Here is an 18,567-nt window from a genome sequence, read left to right as displayed (position 1 = left end):
TGTTTTTTAATATGTGTATGTGTGAGAGTAAGTGAATGAATGAGTGTGTGTGAGAGAGAGAATCTGTGTTTGAGAGTGTGTGTGTGTGTGTGTGTGTGTGTGTGTGTGTGTGTGTGTGTGTGTGTGTGTGTGTGTGTGTGTGTGAATTTGTTTTTGATTACGTGAGTGAGTGTATGAGTGAGTGTGTGTGGGAGTGAGTGAATGTGTGTGTGTGTGTGATTGCGAGTGAGTGTGAATGATTGTGAGTGAGTAAGTGTGTGTGTGTGTGTGTGTGTGTCTGTGTGAGTGAATAAATGTGTCTTTGTCAGTGAGAAAGTCTGTTTGAGTGTGGGTTTGAGAGTGTGTGTTTGTGTGTGATTGAGTGTGAGTGTGTACTTGTTTTTGTTTCCATGTGGGGACCTGAATGCACACAGACTCGTGGGGACTCGTGTCACTGTGGCGACCCAATCTGAGGTGAAGCTGCCATGTTCACTGAGAGGAGCCGTACAGCAGACACATCAGTACAGCTCTGAGTCCCCACCACCATACACGTGTGTGTGTGTGTGTGTGTGTGTTTGCCAGGCTGTGGGCGCTGGAACGTGTGTGTGTTGATCCTGGAATGCAGAAAGAGGCATGGACGACACTGGACTCTCAAACCAATCAGGAGCTGTGGCCGCAGTGTGTGTGGGTGACGGAGAGAGTATAAACACACAGCTCATCAGACGGACGACAGACAGACAGACACACACACACACACACACACTCATCTCCGCTGAGAGCAGAAACAGCACCTGCTGAACCATGAAGACTCTGGGGCTCCTGAGCGTCTGCGCTCTGCTGTCTGTGTGCGCATCCATGGGAGGTGAGAATCACTGAGTGTGTGTGTGTGTGTTTGTATGTGTGTGTGAACTCTTAACAATGTGTGTGTTTGTGTGTGTGTAGTGTACACAGAGGCTGAACCTGCTGCTGAAGTGGCTGTGGATGTTGTGGTTCCTGAAACTGGAGCTCCGGTAGACACTGCCTCTTCATCGTCCTCATCATCATCATCATCTGCCTCAGACTCTGATTCCGCTTCCTCAGAGTCCAACTCTGCATCAGACTCCACTTCTGATTCTACATCAGACTCCACCTCAGACTCCGCATCTGACTCCACTTCTGATTCTGCATCTGACTCCACATCTGACTCCGCTTCAGACTCCTCCTCTTCCTCCTCTGAGTCAAACTCTGCCAGTGCTGAAGGTGAGATACAGCTGAGTGTGTGTGTGTGTGTGTGTGTGTGTGCGCTTTAGTTTTGAGTAACAGAGTGATGTGTGTGTGTTGTGTCCGTCTTCAGGCACTCCTGCTCCTCATGTGCTGCTGAAGCGGAGTGTTGCTGCATCACTGCTGCGCCGCCGGAGAGCAGGAACACCTGCAGCTGACCTCACACCTGTGCAGCTGGAGAGGTCAGTCACACACACACACACACACACCAATATGAACACACACACACACAATCATGTTAACACAAACATACCCACACACACACACACACATTAATATATTCACATGCCCACAGTGAAGCTACCGCGGTTTCCCCCGTTCCGCATCTTCATCTGGTATTGATTATTGATCAGTTATGGGATGCGATGATCTTATTCAATACATTATTGATAAAGTATTCTGATTTTTACAGTTATAATTTTTGAGCTGAAGTACCAGCGTGTGTATGTGTGTGTGTGCGTGTGTGTGTGTGTATGTGTATGTGTGTGTGTGTTTGTGTGTGTGTGCGTATGTGTGTGTGTATGTGTATGTGTGTGTGTGCGTGTGTTTGTAATGCTATACTTGTGAGGACCAATTCATGACAAAACACCTTTTAAGTGAGGACATTTCGATAAAGTGAGGACAAAATTGAGGTCCTCACTTTATTTTGCTCAATAATGGCTCCAGGGGGGCTGGGCATCATGCTGTGGGAGTTTCCCAAATGTCCTTATTTTAATAGCAAATCATGACACTAGGTGTGTTTGCTTAATTCTCCTGAGCTCCCCCTAAAGGCAGACGGGTTTACGGCAGCTTTTTTAATTGGCTGCAAGAGTATGACTCTTCAAAGTTTCTGATTGGACGGTTCGCTCATTGTTCGGTCGGATTGATAGGCTGAATGATAGACCAATGGAATATGCTCTTTTTAGATGTTTTGACATTAAGACCATATATGTAAATGACAATGCGCTCACGTGGGCCGGATTAAAGGGATCGGTATAGCGGAAGACAGAGGCTGCATCAACACCACAGCACCTGCGAGGCCAGGTACATGACAAGGACAACACGACAGAGTAAGTCATGATTTTAATACTAATTCATTAATTATTAGCTCATGCTGTCGAGCAATTAAGTAACTAATTAAGTCTTGACTCATGTATTTGTATCTGAGTGCTGCCACAGTCAGCTGTTCCTCAGTGAACACCTTCATTCACCTCAGCTGATTAAGATATAACATAGGAAGATATTCAGCTGAGGTAAGTTTGTTAGTGAGCCGTTGAAGTCTGATTGTACCTGACGGAGAGATCGCTAATGACGGCTGAGAGAGAGAGAGAGAGAGAGAGAGAGAGAGAGAGAGAGAGAGAGCAGCAGCAGTGGGGGAGGGGAGCTGCTCTCTCTCTCTCTACTCCTCAACCATCAATTAATGAACTCTCATTAACAGCAAACAGCTGATTGACACTCAATGCACGATCATAATCACTAATAACATTTACACTTCAGTTTCTGATTATATTTGACTCAGTTTTATAACTTTTTAAAAAAAATAAAACTTATATTTATTCCTAAAGCAGCATCCTGAATGCATCATGACTTAAAAACAACCTTAAAATAATGTTGTATATAATAATTATAACATACATTATAATACTTCATACTTTGAACTACATATTTGTTCTCATAACTTTTAAGAGTAAGCTAGATTAAACAGCAGAGTAAAACTGTATACTTTACATCTGCACAGTACTGAGCTGCATCATACTTTACACTTTCCCACACTGTCCTTGATTTTATTTCAAGGCAGATGTCTTCAACAGGTGTTTAAGTGTGACTACATTGACTGCTATAAGAGTTAACGAGTTAACAAGTGTTGGAGAGCAGGCGCCACCCCTCCCCCACTGCTCTGCTCTGCTCTGCTCTGCTCTGCTGGGGGATGGGGGAGGGGCGCTGCTGCTGATCACACACACACACAGCAGACTCTACACCTGTAAGCTGAGCTGGCCTTCATCAGCTCACAGTCACTGTGTGTATTTAAGACATCATATATTCTTACATATTAATAAATATTAAGCCACTAATTATCAAGAAGTGGGGAAAAAATAGGACGCAATATTAAAAAAAATTGATCTACATATTTTTTTCTATGTCCTAAACCATGATAAAACCTCCCAACTTCTCATTTTTTATCAAAGCATGTTTTTAACTTTGCAGACTTTATTGCAGCATCATCAGACAGTCACTAAACAGCTATCAGGAGGACTTAACTAATCACATTCTCATGTTAGACATCACATTTTCACATGACCAATAATTCATCAACCACTGTAAAATATCAATTAAATATTTCAGAATCTACATCTGAATGAGCTGAGGAAAATCTGCATTTAGTCATTTTAGCTATCCAATGCACTGAATCTATGAGCAGTTATAATAATTAGGACACATGTTTGTTGTCATCACTTTGTAAAGCAGATTAAGACTGTTTGCTTTAGGTCTGCACAGTACTGAGCTGCATCATACTTTACACTTTCCCACACTGTCCTTGATTTTATTTCAAGGCAGATGTCTTCAACAGGTGTTTAAGTGTGACTACATTGACTGCTATAAGAGTTAACGAGTTAACAAGTGTTGGAGAGCAGGCGCCACCCCTCCCCCACTGCTCTGCTCTGCTCTGCTCTGCTCTGCTGGGGGATGGGGGAGGGGCGCTGCTGCTGATCACACACACACACACAGCAGACTCTACACCTGTAAGCTGAGCTGGCCTTCATCAGCTCACAGTCACTGTGTGTATTTAAGACATCATATATTCTTACATATTTATAAATATTAAAACACTTTCCCACACAGCCCTGGCTTTATCTAATGGGCATTGTCTTAACAGTTCTTGATATCTTGTGGCTGTTTAAAAGAATACTAAACTTCTCTTACTTTACATGAATCAGACAAATCCACTTAAAATCATTATGACCACATTACAGAACATTTCTCTGCTGGTATAATGCATCATACTCTTAAAGGCTTTGACCACAATTAGGCAAGTATTATAATGCACTGTAAGTTGTGAATATTTATCAGCTCAGATGCATTGTTAAATTATAAAGAGGCAAACAGAACTGTGAGAAATGTGTTCTTCACCTCTCATCTAGCTGTTTTTGTTTTCAGCATGATATCTAAGAGACATGTTTGCATATCTCCTGTTAATTGTTCTCTGTGTTAGATTAATAAATTAATAGCTAGATTATTAGTTTTCTTTCATCTTTGAGTTGATGTAAAAATGTTTAATTACAGATGACAAAAAAGAAAAACCAAGAGTGATGAGGGGGAGCAAGATGGACAGAAGAGAGATGAGGAAGAGGAAATAAGCAATGCTTCTTGTTTTGTTAGTGACATCTCTACAGAGGTAAGTTAAATGTTTCTAAAGTATGATCAAAAGATTTTCCCCCAAGAAAATGACATAAGCAATAAATATGAAGGCCTCATTTTGATCCTCTGTGAGTACACAGCCCCAGTGCCTGTCAATAAATGACCAGTGATTTTCTGATGTCATTATTTTTGCTTAATAAATAGCAGGTATAAACAAATTAATGGAAAATAGCAAATGACTATAAACCCAAACCCTAACCGTATTTAACTCGCACCCTTGATATGGGTGTGAAGGTTAGGTGAAAACCAACACAATGTTTGAAACTATTGCACATTTAACAGAATATTGAAGTGATAGTTCAACCAAAATTTAACTCTACCTAACATTTACTCCACCTCATGTGTTTTAAACTAAGATATTTTGAAATAATCTGGATACAAGAAGCTATTGACATTCATAGCAGGAAAAATCTGGAGCTACTAGTGTAGACTACAGGTACAGCCACATTTACAGGTGCTCTGCAGTGTTTTACAGTGCGCACAGTGAAAGAAAAGCCGATTTTACAGCAATATTGACCTGAGCATTATTACACCATTAATACACCATAAATGGATAGTTCACCCCAAAATGAAAGTTTCCCATTCATTTACTCACGTCATCCAAGATTGATTTTTATTCAGTAGAACATTAAGGGATGTTTTATAAACAAGTTTGGGGAGGAGCACGATCAGTCTTTGACGAGGCTAATTCATCAACCTCACAATCATTCTATTATCCAGTCAACTCAAGAGGAAACCCCTATAAATATTCAAACACGTCATACCTCCGTTTTCTCTCGACTTCAGCGTTGGTACATTCAATTAATGTAACCTTGTCTAAACAGCAAATTTTCATGAGGATGACACGGCTCCTGCAAACTCCAAGCTGATGTCCAGTGCATTAGCACTATCAACAGAGGCCGCGGTCTTAACTAAGGCCCGCCACGCTGCCGCTTTTCCAGATGCCTGCAACAAACCTGAGCCGCGCCCCAGTTTCAGCAACCACCGGCACAGATCAATCGAGTGCCATGCCGCCGCTCTACACGGCGAAGCGCCACCATCGGCCAATTCGCCATGACAGCTCAAGCACATCTCCGCTACAGCCCCATCCATCCCCCACGCATGGAGCATTTCCACTAACTCACAGTGGGAATCTGCCTTAGTACAGCCCGCATTGCCACTGCTTTTGTGGCGGCAAAATTAGGAATAACAAGCCTATTCTGCCCTTGTGCTGCTTGCAGATTAACCAGGTAAAAACCGCTTGTTATACATTAATCATATGTGCACCGTATTAAGGTCACATCAACTCAATGATTTCAGTTAATGTTTATTTTTATAGTGTCTGTAGTGTACTACTTCAACATCAAAAGCAAACACTACAGTTTTACACCTGTATAGCACAGGACAAGGCAGTCAAGAGCAATCGATTGCCGATCACAACGCCGTGTATAGACTTTCTCCCATAGATTCATCGTCTAGGTACTTAACATGTATACTATACTTAACATATTATTACCGTAAACACAGACATAATCTTTGTTCTGCAAGTGAAACAATTAATGAATTGTAATAAAAATAAAGCAGAAAGAAAATAATAAGTAATAGACATATATATAAAATAAATTGCTTAAATTTAATAAGTAAATATAAAGCAATCACACCAAGCTGATAAGCAATTTCAGCTCAAAAATCATCCAGAATCACATGTCTAGCTTACCCCACCTATTTTCACAGCGATTTAACTTGCAATTTCACTCGATATAATTGAAGGAACTCCTTTCAAAACCTTCGGCTACTCCTCAACGCTCCTTGCACTACATTAAGTTCCTTTAAGTCTATGATTTAAGTTTTTCATAGAAATTTCCCAGAGATGGGTTGCGGCTGGAAGGGCGTCCGCTGCGTAAAACTTGCTGGATAAGTTGGCAGTTCATTCCGCTGTGGCGACCCTGGATTAATAAAGGGACTAAGCCGACCAGAAAATGAAATGAATAGAAATTAATTGTAAAAGTCAGTTGAAATGCCCCATCATTGCCCCCTTTTACTATTTCAACCCCTAAGCCTTTTCAAATCCTTGATCTTTAATCCCTCCAAGGAGTTATATCATAAGGTTGCCGCTGCTAGCAGCAATTGCCCACTGTAAATTTATGCATCACTGCTAGCGCAGTGACTGCTCGCACTGGAGACGCACACCTTATTACACACTGCTGCCAGTGCAGTGACCGCTCCTACAGGAGTCGCACACTTTACTATCATGCACCACTGCAAGCGCAGTGACCGCTTCTACGGGAGACGCACACCTTTTTACACACTGCTGCTAGGGCAGTGACCACTCATACGGGAGAAGCACACCTTATTATTATGCACCACTGCAGGTGCAGTGACCGCTCCTACGGGAGACGCACACCTTATTACACACTGCTGCCAGTGCAGTGACCGCTCCTACAGGAGTCGCACACTTTACTATCATGCACCACTGCAAGCGCAGTGACCGCTTCTACGGGAGACGCACACCTTTTTACACACTGCTGCTAGGGCAGTGACCACTCATACGGGAGAAGCACACCTTATTATTATGCACCACTGCAGGTGCAGTGACCGCTCCTACGGGAGACGCACACCTTATTACACACTGCTGCCAGTGCAGTGACCGCTACTACAGGAGTCACACACCCTATTATTATTATCCATCACTGCAAGCGCAGTGACTGCTCCCACTGGAGACGCACACCTTATTATTATTCATCACTGCAAGCGCAGTGACTGCTCCCACTGGAAATGCACAGATTATTATCCATCACTGCAAGCGCAGTGACTGCTCCCACTGGAGATGCACACTTTATTATTATCCATCACTGCAAGCGCAGTGACTGCTCCCACTGGAGATGCACACCTTATTATTATTCATCACTGCAAGCGCAGTGACTGCTCCCACTGGAGATGCACACCTTATTATTATCCATCACTGCAAGCGCAGTGACTGCTCCCACTGGAGATGCACACCTTATTATTATTCATCACTGCAAGCGCAGTGACTGCTCCCACTGGAGATGCACACCTTATTATTATTCATCACTGCAAGCGCAGTGACTGCTCCCACTGGAGATGCACACCTTATTATTATTCATCACTGCAAGCGCAGTGACTGCTCCCACTGGAGATGCACACCTTATTATTATCCATCACTGCAAGTGCAGTAACTGCTCCCACTGGAGATGCACACTTTATTATTATCCATCACTGCAAGTGCAGTAACTGTTCCCACTGGAGATGCACACATTATTATTATCCATCACTGCAAGCGCAGTGACTGCTCCCACTGGAGACGCACACCTTATTATTATCCATCACTGCAAGCGCAGTGACTGCTCCCACTGGAGATGCACACATTATTATTATCCATCACTGCAAGCGCAGTGACTGCTCCCACTGGAGACGCACACCTTATTATTATCCATCACTGCAAGCGCAGTGACTGCTCCCACTGGAGACGCACACCTTATTATTATCCATCACTGCAAGCGCAGTGACTGCTCCCACTGGAGATGCACACCTTATTATTAACCATCACTGCAAGCGCAATGACTGCTCCCACTGAAAATGCACACTTTATTATTATCCATCACTGCAAGCGCAGTGACTGCTCCCACTGGAGACGCACACCTTATTATGCACCACTGCTAGTGCAGTGACCGCTCCTACAGGCGACGCTCGCCTTATAATGCACCACTGCCAATTATCATAGATCACCACAGAATCTTTATAGATCATGAAAGATCATAGTCTTACTACTGCATGAGCCCACATATATTTTGCTTAGTACATACACTTCCATATCCAGTAACCACTACCGTCGGAACTCGTATACACTTCTCTGCCACAGCAATGATGGCTCTATTGAAACAATATAGATCTCTCTTATAGCAGTGACCAATCACATATACGTTGCATCAATTTGTTTTCACCAGCATTGGTTCAGTTGCACATAGAGATTAACAAGCTTTCGTGTGATGTGAATAGCTCCTAACGTCTTTATTCTGAGATAACCAGTCTAAATTAATACACTTGCATGAAGTAAATCTTACCTCAAAGCTTTTACGGGGGCACTTTTTTTGCACCATCTCCCCATGCCCATATTGCCCATGCCTAAATCCACCACTGGCTGATGGTGAGTAAATCTAATTTGGTATTTGGTTAATATTATCTGTGGTTTTTTGGGTATTGTTTTTTCCTAATTTTTTTCTTACTTGTTTTACAGAGAGTGAAAATAATAGAAGTTCGTCTTTTAGATCCCGCCAGGAGAGTGAAGTCCAAAGCACTGAAAAAGGTAAGTCACAAGCAGTGTTGTGCGGGTTACTTATAAAAGTAATTAGTTTTAGTTACTTTTCACAAATAATAACTGACTTAGTAACTTAATTTTATCATTATAAAAGTAACGAATTTCCAGGGAAATAAACTATTGCATTACTTTAAAAAGAAGCTTGTAAAATAAAAAGCACACAAAATGTCCGGGCGCATCTCAATACATTAAGATGTTTAGAATATTAAGAAAATTAGAATATTACTGAAGACCAATAGAAAAAAAATTATCACAGTAGTGTTGGACTGCTGTAAACCAATACTTGATCAGGGATGTTTTTGCACAAAGAATTCCTGCAATTTGACGTGGCATGGGGTGTTGAATAATGTTGGGTACTGAAACCCGGTGCCATTATAGCACCAGTAGCTTTTTAACCGGTATGTACCGGATCAAATCAGCATATGAATTTTGGTGTCACTGGTGCTGCGACAAGGATATAAGAAGCATGAAAGGGTGCATCAAAGGCACACATAGGTACGCGTTTTCACACCATCTCTAAACATTTAATTCTAAACTACTTTGAGGAATACAGACTGGCGATGTCAGGCGTTTGTTCTTGTTGCTTAGGGAACGGACGCACACAGTACAGCGCATTCGGTGAGCGAGAGCGACTCTCTTCAGATCAACACGCATGATCACGTTCATCAAATTTGCTTAAACTAAGCGTACCAAAGCGGATTTTACACAATTAAATAAATTATTATAAAACATCCTGCACTATTCTATACTGTTAATGTTCATCTGGGACAATGTGAGTCATCTATCCAAATAATTATTTTATTATAATATGATCCTTTTTATAGTGGAACAATAAATCATAATAGATATTTTAGAACTTACAAGCCCATATCAGAAAAGATTGGGACAGTGTGAAAACCCAAATAATAAAGAAATAATTTCTATATTTGCTTTGGCTGCATCTCAATCAGATCATAATTACAATTACCTTTTGACATCTCCTGTTTCACATCATCACATCATTATTTTACCAGTTTACCTGATTACTGCCCTAAACTGCTCCTGTCACAACTGCTTCTGGAGTGTTGCAAAAACCAAAATTGGAATATTAAAAAAAAAAAAAAAAAAAAAAGAAAGAAATCATGAGGAGCACATTAAATAATGTTTGTTGTACTGTCTGCAATGAGATACAAGCCAAAGTAAATTTAGAAATCACTACTTTATTTTTTTTTATTTGCATTTTCCATACTGTCCCAAATTCTTTTGATTTGGGGTTGTATAATATTCACCACAACTGGCCAACAAATAAGACTAAATATGCATTGGCTTCTTGGGCAATGTAACATAAATGTAGTATAAATATTACAGTATTATGTTTATAATTTATATTAAATATAAAAATAACATTCACATCTTTCCATGGTTGAAACCCAGATTTGGTGATTGTACAAGATACTTTACATGTAGCATGTTTCTATCAACAAACTTACTGTTTATTCATGTTTTAATCTTGGTATAATATAAATAAATTGATTTTGTGACCACTGTAATCACTGCAGAGTACACTCTCGCTCTCACTGACACCGTATGCCCGAACCTCTGGCTCCATTCACGGCAATATGGAAATGTAATTTGTAAAGTACTTAGTCAAAATACACTGACATGATTGACTTGTCTCACTACTATTGGTTATTTCCGCATAAACAATACTAAACTAGTTTTATTTCTTTAATATAGAAGCTCCGTCTACCTCTTTGAAAGTGTCACTTGTGTTTTTAGCCAGTCATCATCAGCTATGTGGTTGTCACACCCCTACACACACATGCCAGTCATCATCATATTACCATCATCAGTTGGTAATGATGTAGTATTGCAGGAAACCGTCATTTATTACTCGTTTATTCATAATTCCATTATTCACATCCCATCGTCTTTTGGATCGTTATAAATTTTCCATTTAAAGTTGTTGTGCACCTCCCTAGTCAATATATCTGGCCCATCCAATGAACACAAGAATGCACAGAAATCTTTTTAAGAAACTTTATTCAGATCAAATCTGCAAATGCGTTTGAAGACCCACAACCAGAGAAAAATGACCACAATGTGAAATCTGTCAGATCATCTTACTGTAGATGTATTTAGCTGTATTCAAATAACAGATCCCTGGACTAGGTACTAGCACTTAAATACAGTAATAATTAAACACTTTTTAAATGTGGGTTGATTTATAAGCAGCATCGCTTCTGCCTGGAGAGTTTTTGTTATGATAACAAACCAATTCTGCCTTCCAACATTGAGTTGCCTGTTGCTTTTTCCAGAAGACTCTAAAATGAAGAGACATGTCCATGTACCTCTGTCAGCCACCAGCGTCACCTCACTCAAACTGGTCAGTATGTGGTTGTTTATTTCAGTGTGTTGTTGAATCTTCCTGTTGAAAGATAATAAATGAACACTGTTTTGTGCTGTTGTGATTCCAGAAGACTCTGATAATGAAGACACATGTCCCCGTACCTCTGTCAGCCACAAGCGTCACCTCGCTCAAACTGGTCAGTATCTGCTAGTTTACTTCAGTGTGTTGTAGATAGGGCTGGCCGATATTCAAAACAAAATGTATCACGATATCATGTTTCATATCGTTCGATACCGATAATTATTGAATATTTTTAATACATTTGAGAATATTAGGATTTTTTAACCACTTTATTTTAATTTACCAACATTACTAAGGCAGATAGTTTTAATAGCATTTAACTATGCGAACTATGCAAACATTAAAACAAAAGATCTCAAACATACGTGTTGAAGAGACACTTAAACTTGATTAATAAAATGTTAAATGTGTGCAATGATGAAGTGTAAACGCTGAACAATCAAAGCAAACTTTAAGGTAGATCAACATCTGTAAGGTGTGAATAATAATGATACTGTAAACCTCAAACTCTGTCAACAACACAAATTATGATCATCAAATCTGAGCTTTAGTAAAGGAACTAACCGTCATTATTCAAACACACACTGCAACATTACAGATAGTGAAGTTAAATGATTACAATACCCCTATGCTGAAACTCTTTCAGATGTGGAGCTAGAGGCTGGGATGCACAAGAAAAGAAACCAAAAAGCCACTCTGGCGCTGCATCCATTTAATTTATAATCTCCTCACTGCTGCCAGCCACCGCACTCATTTTCACATGTGTTGTTATTCTGACCTGAAGTGATAAGCGCAAGCACGTGGTTTCGGTTTCCTCGACCATTTACAATGGGCTCGCGCTCCCCTGGCGTTTCTCGTAACTAGGTGACCATCAAGCGTTTTGTCAGAGGATGATAAACAGAGAACATTGCTGCAGCTCCAGTGCAAGTTTATGGAGAAAAGTAAAAGGCTCTGCAGTGTTTGGATGCGCTGTGTTTGTCTGAGGTCATTAGTCTGCCGTTATTAATGAAATGTGTCTATTCCATACAAAGTTTGAAGTAGATTGGTTACGGTGCGCTCACGGCATTCGGAAAAGTTTAGATGTTTTTAACTAACGTTACGTGTGCGGCGCTTGCATAACATGTGCGACCATTGGAAATGACAAACTGAGACCCTAAGCTTATTGGCACTGCTTCCAAGGCGCGCGCTCAGCAGACACATTTTAATAAAACTGTAGCGATTCATACCAAAACTACATACCAAATCTTTTTTATTGATATTGACAACGATGTTCAGTCAATAAATATCGATACCGATTTTACCACCCAGCCCTAGCTGTAGAATCTGCGTGTTGACAGATAATAAATGAACAGTGTCTTGTGCTGTTGTGATTTCAGAAGACTCTGATAATGAAGACACATGTCCCCGTACCTCAAGTTCTGTCATCACTGGCCAGAATCAGGAGATCATTCAAATGATGACAGGTAACGCAGAAGGATCACTCAGTTGCTCTCCTGCAAAACAAACACACTCATTGATCTTAAGAACTGAGCCTTTTCATTTGTTCCTTAAGGATTGACTGCTCATAAATTTAAATTCAGTCACCAAAATGTAGATTAGGCTTAGATTAAACTTGAATCTGAAAATCAAGTCTGATTACTGCTTGTTTAACTGTTAGTTGGTGAAACTAGTATTTAAGAGAAAGTCTTAAGGGGATTAATTCACCCAAAAATGTCATTTGTTGTTAATTTACTCACCTTCAGCCCATCCAAGATGGTGACTTTAGTCCTTCGGCCTCAATGCTGTCGCCAGCCTCGCTGCTGTCACGGACGCCACCATTTCTATTCTGCCGCTCTAGACACAGATATAACTGAGGGCACGGGTGGTGAGGGTAGTGTCACGGACGCCGCCCTCTCTATTCTGCCTCTCTAGACGCGGATATAACTGAGGGCACGGGTGGTGAAGGTAGTGTCGCGGACGCCGCCCTCTCTATTCTGCCGCTCTAGATGCGGATATAACTGAGGGCACGGGTGGTGAGGGTAGTGTCGCGGACGCCGCCCTCTCTATTCTGCCTCTCTAGACGCGGATATAACTGAGGGCACGGGTGGTGAAGGTAGTGTCGCGGACGCCGCTCTAGACACGAATATAACTGAGGGCACGGGTGGTGAGGATAGTGTCGCGGACGCCGCCCTCTCTATTCTGCCTCTCTAGACGCGGATATAACTGAGGGCACGGGTGGTGAAGGTAGTGTCGCGGACGCCGCCCTCTCTATTCTGCCGCTCTAGACGCGGATATAACTGAGGGCACGGGTGGTGAAGGTAGTGTCGCGGACGCCGCTCTAGACACGAATATAACTGAGGGCACGGGTGGTGAGGGTAGTGTCGCGGACGCCGCCCTCTCTATTCTGCCTCTCTAGACGCGGATATAACTGAGGGCACGGGTGGTGAAGGTAGTGTCGCGGACGCCGCCCTCTCTATTCTGCCGCTTTAGACGCGGATATAACTGAGGGCACGGGTGGTGAAGGTAGTGTCGCGGACGCCGCCCTTTCTATTCTGCCGCTCTAGACGCGGATATAACTGAGGGCACGGGTGGTGAAGGTAGTGTCGCGGACGCCGCCCTCTCTATTCTGCCGCTTTAGACGCGGATATAACTGAGGGCACGGGTGGTGAAGGTAGTGTCGCGGACGCCGCCCTTTCTATTCTGCCGCTCTAGACGCGGATATAACTGAGGGCACGGGTGGTGAAGGTAGTGTCGCGGACGCCGCCCTCTCTATTCTGCCGCTCTAGATGCGGATATAACTGAGGGCACGGGTGGTGAGGGTAGTGTCGCGGACGCCGCCCTCTCTATTCTGCCTCTCTAGACGCGGATATAACTGAGGGCACGGGTGGTGAAGGTAGTGTCGCGGACGCCGCTCTAGACACGAATATAACTGAGGGCACGGGTGGTGAGGATAGTGTCGCGGACGCCGCCCTCTCTATTCTGCCTCTCTAGACGCGGATATAACTGAGGGCACGGGTGGTGAAGGTAGTGTCGCGGACGCCGCCCTCTCTATTCTGCCGCTCTAGACGGGATATAACTGAGGGCACGGGTGGTGAAGGTAGTGTCGCGGACGCCGCTCTAGACACGAATATAACTGAGGGCACGGGTGGTGAGGGTAGTGTCGCGGACGCCGCCCTCTCTATTCTGCCTCTCTAGACGCGGATATAACTGAGGGCACGGGTGGTGAAGGTAGTGTCGCGGACGCCGCCCTCTCTATTCTGCCGCTTTAGACGCGGATATAACTGAGGGCACGGGTGGTGAAGGTAGTGTCGCGGACGCCGCCCTTTCTATTCTGCCGCTCTAGACGCGGATATAACTGAGGGCACGGGTGGTGAAGGTAGTGTCGCGGACGCCGCCCTCTCTATTCTGCCGCTCTAGATGCGGATATAACTGAGGGCACGGGTGGTGAGGGTAGTGTCACGGACGCCACCCTCTCTATTCTGCCTCTCTAGACGAGGATATAACTGAGGGCACGAGTGGTGAGGGTAGTGTCGCGGACGCCACCCTCTCTATTCTGCCGTTCTAGACGCGGATATAACTGAGGGCACGGGTGGTGAGGGTAGTGTCGCAGATGCTGCCCTCTCTATTCTGCCTCTCTAGACGAGGATATAACTGAGGGCACGGGTGGTGAGGGTAGTGTCACAGATGCTGCCCTCTCTATTCTGCCGCTCTAGACGTGGATATAACTGAGGGCGCGGGTGGTGAGGGAGGTGTCGCGGACACGGCCTCTCTGTTCTGCCGCCCTAGGCGGCCGCCTAGGTCACCTCTTTGGACGCGCCGGCCATGATCACTTACTCTAAATGCAATAACATCACAGTAGTTCTTGCATTTTGGTGATTGGCTAGTTTATTTTGACGATTGAGGGTTTAATCAGGTTATTGTGTGGTATTAATGAAGGGTTTGATGAGCGCTGGTGTCTGAGTGTCTGAGTGTGAGATTTTCAAGCTGTTTCCTCACCGTTTCTTTGATCATTTTAACATGCACACCTCACATTAGTGCAGCACGTAGAGAATTGATGAACTAAATGATCAACAGGCTCTATATTATGATTTGGCATATAGTTAAAACAACTAATGTGATATTGCACACAACATATATCACATATATCACAATATAATATGTGTAATATGTATATATATATATATATATATATATATATATATATATATATATATATATATATATATATATATATATATATATATATATATATATATATATATATATATATAATTTACACAATTTTTGACCTTTTGTTTTTTAGGACAGAAGGCTGCAGTGAGGCCTAGGACAGCTGATGAGCAGGCTGCTGCAGTGAAGGCAACCCTGGACAACCCTTTGTTCTGAAAAAATCTCCAGGAAAAGTGGGCAGCCAGGCTTACCTTCAAAACAATCCATTTATTCACTCCAGACCCTGGATTAACGTAAACGACTTTTGTTCATAAGACAATCCAGTCCAAGAAAAGAAGAATAATTTGAGCACATCACTGTTCTGTTTAAGTTTGCTGCATGGGAACACATCTCTTAGTTTTTCTGCTGTGTTCCTTTTATTTAAAACATTTTGATTCTCTTATTGAGCATTGAGTCACTACTCAACATTTCTGTAAAATTCAGAAAATGGTGATAAAATATGGTCAAAAGTTAAGCTGTGTTAGAATAAATTAATCTTGATGTTGTAAGATAACTGATAGAAATGTACACTATAATTAAAACTATTTACACAATTGTCTGTAGTTGGCTCTTAATGTCAGCCTGTAGTGTCTGCTGTAAACTTTCAGTATTTTCAGACTCAGACTGATTGGCTAAAGCACAGGCGATGTAGCAGATTCCCCAGTCCTGATGGCTTTAATCCACTGGATGTGGAGGTTTTGTGTGTATTATGTCAGTTTACTGTGCTCCACATTTACATCAATACACTATAGTATCTTATAATAACTAGTTATATATTAATATGTATATATTATTCTCTCTCTCTCTCTCTCTCTCTCTCTCTCTCACTCTCTAAATATATATATATATATATATATATATATATATATATATATATATATATATATATATATATATATATAAATGTAAAACGTACATGATCTCTCCCTGAAATAAAAACGTAAATACAGCGAATAATAAGTATTTCATCCCAAACAAATGTCTAAAATGGCATGATAGTCGATTTCTGTGGGTTTTTCTGTAAAGGAATATGTCATTCATTTGGTTTCTTAGATTTTTGTTCATTAAAAGCACTAAAATGTACAAGGCCTGTCACTGTCCTCGTCCTCAGCCCAGTTTAAACCTGCAGCTTTAGGAGTTTTGTTATGCAAAATACTTATTTAGAAAAATAAAAACTTTATTGAAATTATAAATTCCACAAGTAATTTAATTTATTATTTGTAAAATAATTTTACAGCTGTCCTCATGCTTCTGTCAGTCCTGTCACATGTGCATTAAATTGAAAATAAAATTTGAGCAATGCACCTTTAAGGCTGTGATTCAGAGGAAGTGACATCATTTGAGCAGAAGCTGACAGTGATCATGGATTGAATTGGGATTTGTTTGAGGAGGACAAGCTTAAAGGTCAGACCATGTCATTTTTATAAGTAAAAATGTACTATATATGTATATATACACTCACATCTGGTGCCTGAATAATTATTTATTACTATAAAAATGCTTGAGAGAAATGCTGTGCTTCTGAACATTCTGGTCAGTATAATTTCATAAATAGTCATAAATGTTTCTTAATTGTATTTAATTCCATATTGAAAACTGAAGGTTATAAATAAATAGGCTACAGATAGAGAGGGAACTGTATAACTTGTTTAAAACTAACAGGCCTAATTATATATATGTGAAATGTACATTAAATGTTAAGAACTCAGGTAAACTTTTTAAATGGATATCATGGTTTAGATAAAATCAATGCTTCTCATTAACAAATAAAACATTCTGAATTCCATATAAAAAACAGGAATTTCATATCATTAAATGAGCTCAAACATCAGCTTTCATTCAGATTAGATGACAGTTTTATGCTGGTAAAATGTGTAGATCATGAAAAGTTTGTTAAAGTGCCTTTAAGACTAGATTAATATACTATAGTCTTTGGCATACCATTAGCATGTTAGGCTATGCTAACGCAGCAACACGTGCTAAGCTAGTTAGCATTAGCGGTACCTCACAAATGCAGCATTTTGTCAAGAGTGTGTGTCGATTTTTTCCTTTGAGTGTTTTTTTCATTTAAAGTGATTTTGGGTCTTCTGGGGCCATCTAATGGTGACTGATGGCATCTGTGTGTCTCTAAACCCTTTAGAATAGCAGGCCTTCACAAGTGCTGTGTCCTGCCATAGTCCTCACAAGTATAGAAAAACAAGTATGTGTGTGTGTGTGTGTGTGTGTGTGTGTGTGTGTGTGTGTGTGTGTGTGAGGAGCAGCATCAGTGTGTGTGATTCTCAGTGTGTTCTCCTCTTTCTCTCCCTCAGTTTGCGAGAGGTGTGTGAGGTTAATCTGGCCTGTGAACACATGGCTGAGACCGCCGGGATCGTAGCGGCTTACACTGCATACTACGGAAAAATTCCATATTAAACACACACACACACACACACACACACAGTAATTATGTCTTCATACTGAGCTGAGGATGTCTTCAGCAGCTGTCCTGACTGATGTAGTGTGGTGTATGGCAGAACACAGCGCTGGGGTTTCAGGCTCGCTGTGGGAAATCCTCACGGCTGCTTCAGCTTCACAGGGATTGAGACACGATCAGTGCAATGATTCTGCTGAAGTGTGTTTAGCTTGAAGATATGACGCCCGTGTGTGTGCAGATATAGTATAAGGAAGCATATATAAATATGAATAAGTCGCATTAGCTAGATTTGTGAAGTAGTGAATGAATGATTGTTGTGAATTCTCTGCAGACGGATGCTCCTCTGTCATGTGCTGTATATAAACATGAGGTCGACATGTTACCTGAAGCTGTTGACATTTTTGTCAATAATACGTTATTTTTGTGCACATAATACTTGTATAGGTCATTTACAATAAAAGTTTAAATATGTGAATATTAATGTGTCGGGTTAATTTTGTGTGCTGATGAACTGAAGGTGTCTGTAATTGTTCAATCACACAGAACAGATCGAGTGAGTCGCTCACAGCACAATTATACACACACGTGTCAGAGTAATGGTGGTTC

At 41.5% G+C, this 18,567-nt stretch overlaps 1 protein-coding gene and 1 long non-coding RNA gene across 11 annotated transcripts; both read left to right on the top strand.

The window, feature by feature from the left end:
* The first annotated feature begins 714 nt into the window (after positions 1 to 714).
* On the top strand, positions 715 to 18,436 carry bglapl (bone gamma-carboxyglutamate (gla) protein, like). The gene is given in 4 exon segments (NM_001291889.1): positions 715 to 841; positions 922 to 1,218; positions 1,313 to 1,421; positions 17,858 to 18,436. Coding segments are annotated over 4 exon segments (570 nt in total). The 5' UTR covers positions 715 to 780; the 3' UTR covers positions 17,961 to 18,436.
* LOC137487354 (uncharacterized) lies at positions 2,193 to 16,102 on the top strand. Of its 10 annotated transcripts, none has more exons than XR_012407484.1 (8): positions 2,193 to 2,288; positions 4,501 to 4,612; positions 5,460 to 5,864; positions 8,901 to 8,938; positions 11,251 to 11,315; positions 11,407 to 11,475; positions 12,737 to 12,823; positions 15,643 to 16,102. It is a non-coding gene; the product is annotated as an uncharacterized lncRNA (long non-coding RNA). The 10 variants fall into 10 exon arrangements; XR_012407481.1 differs by having other exon boundaries at positions 11,248 to 11,315; XR_012407483.1 differs by having other exon boundaries at positions 8,870 to 8,938.
* Positions 18,437 to 18,567: the final 131 nt, after the last annotated feature.

The sequence above is a fragment of the Danio rerio genome, chromosome 6 (genome assembly GCF_049306965.1).
Source record: "Danio rerio strain Tuebingen ecotype United States chromosome 6, GRCz12tu, whole genome shotgun sequence".
Classification (NCBI taxonomy): Eukaryota; Metazoa; Chordata; class Actinopteri; order Cypriniformes; family Danionidae; genus Danio; species Danio rerio.
This window is presented reverse-complemented; position numbering and strand designations above follow the sequence as displayed.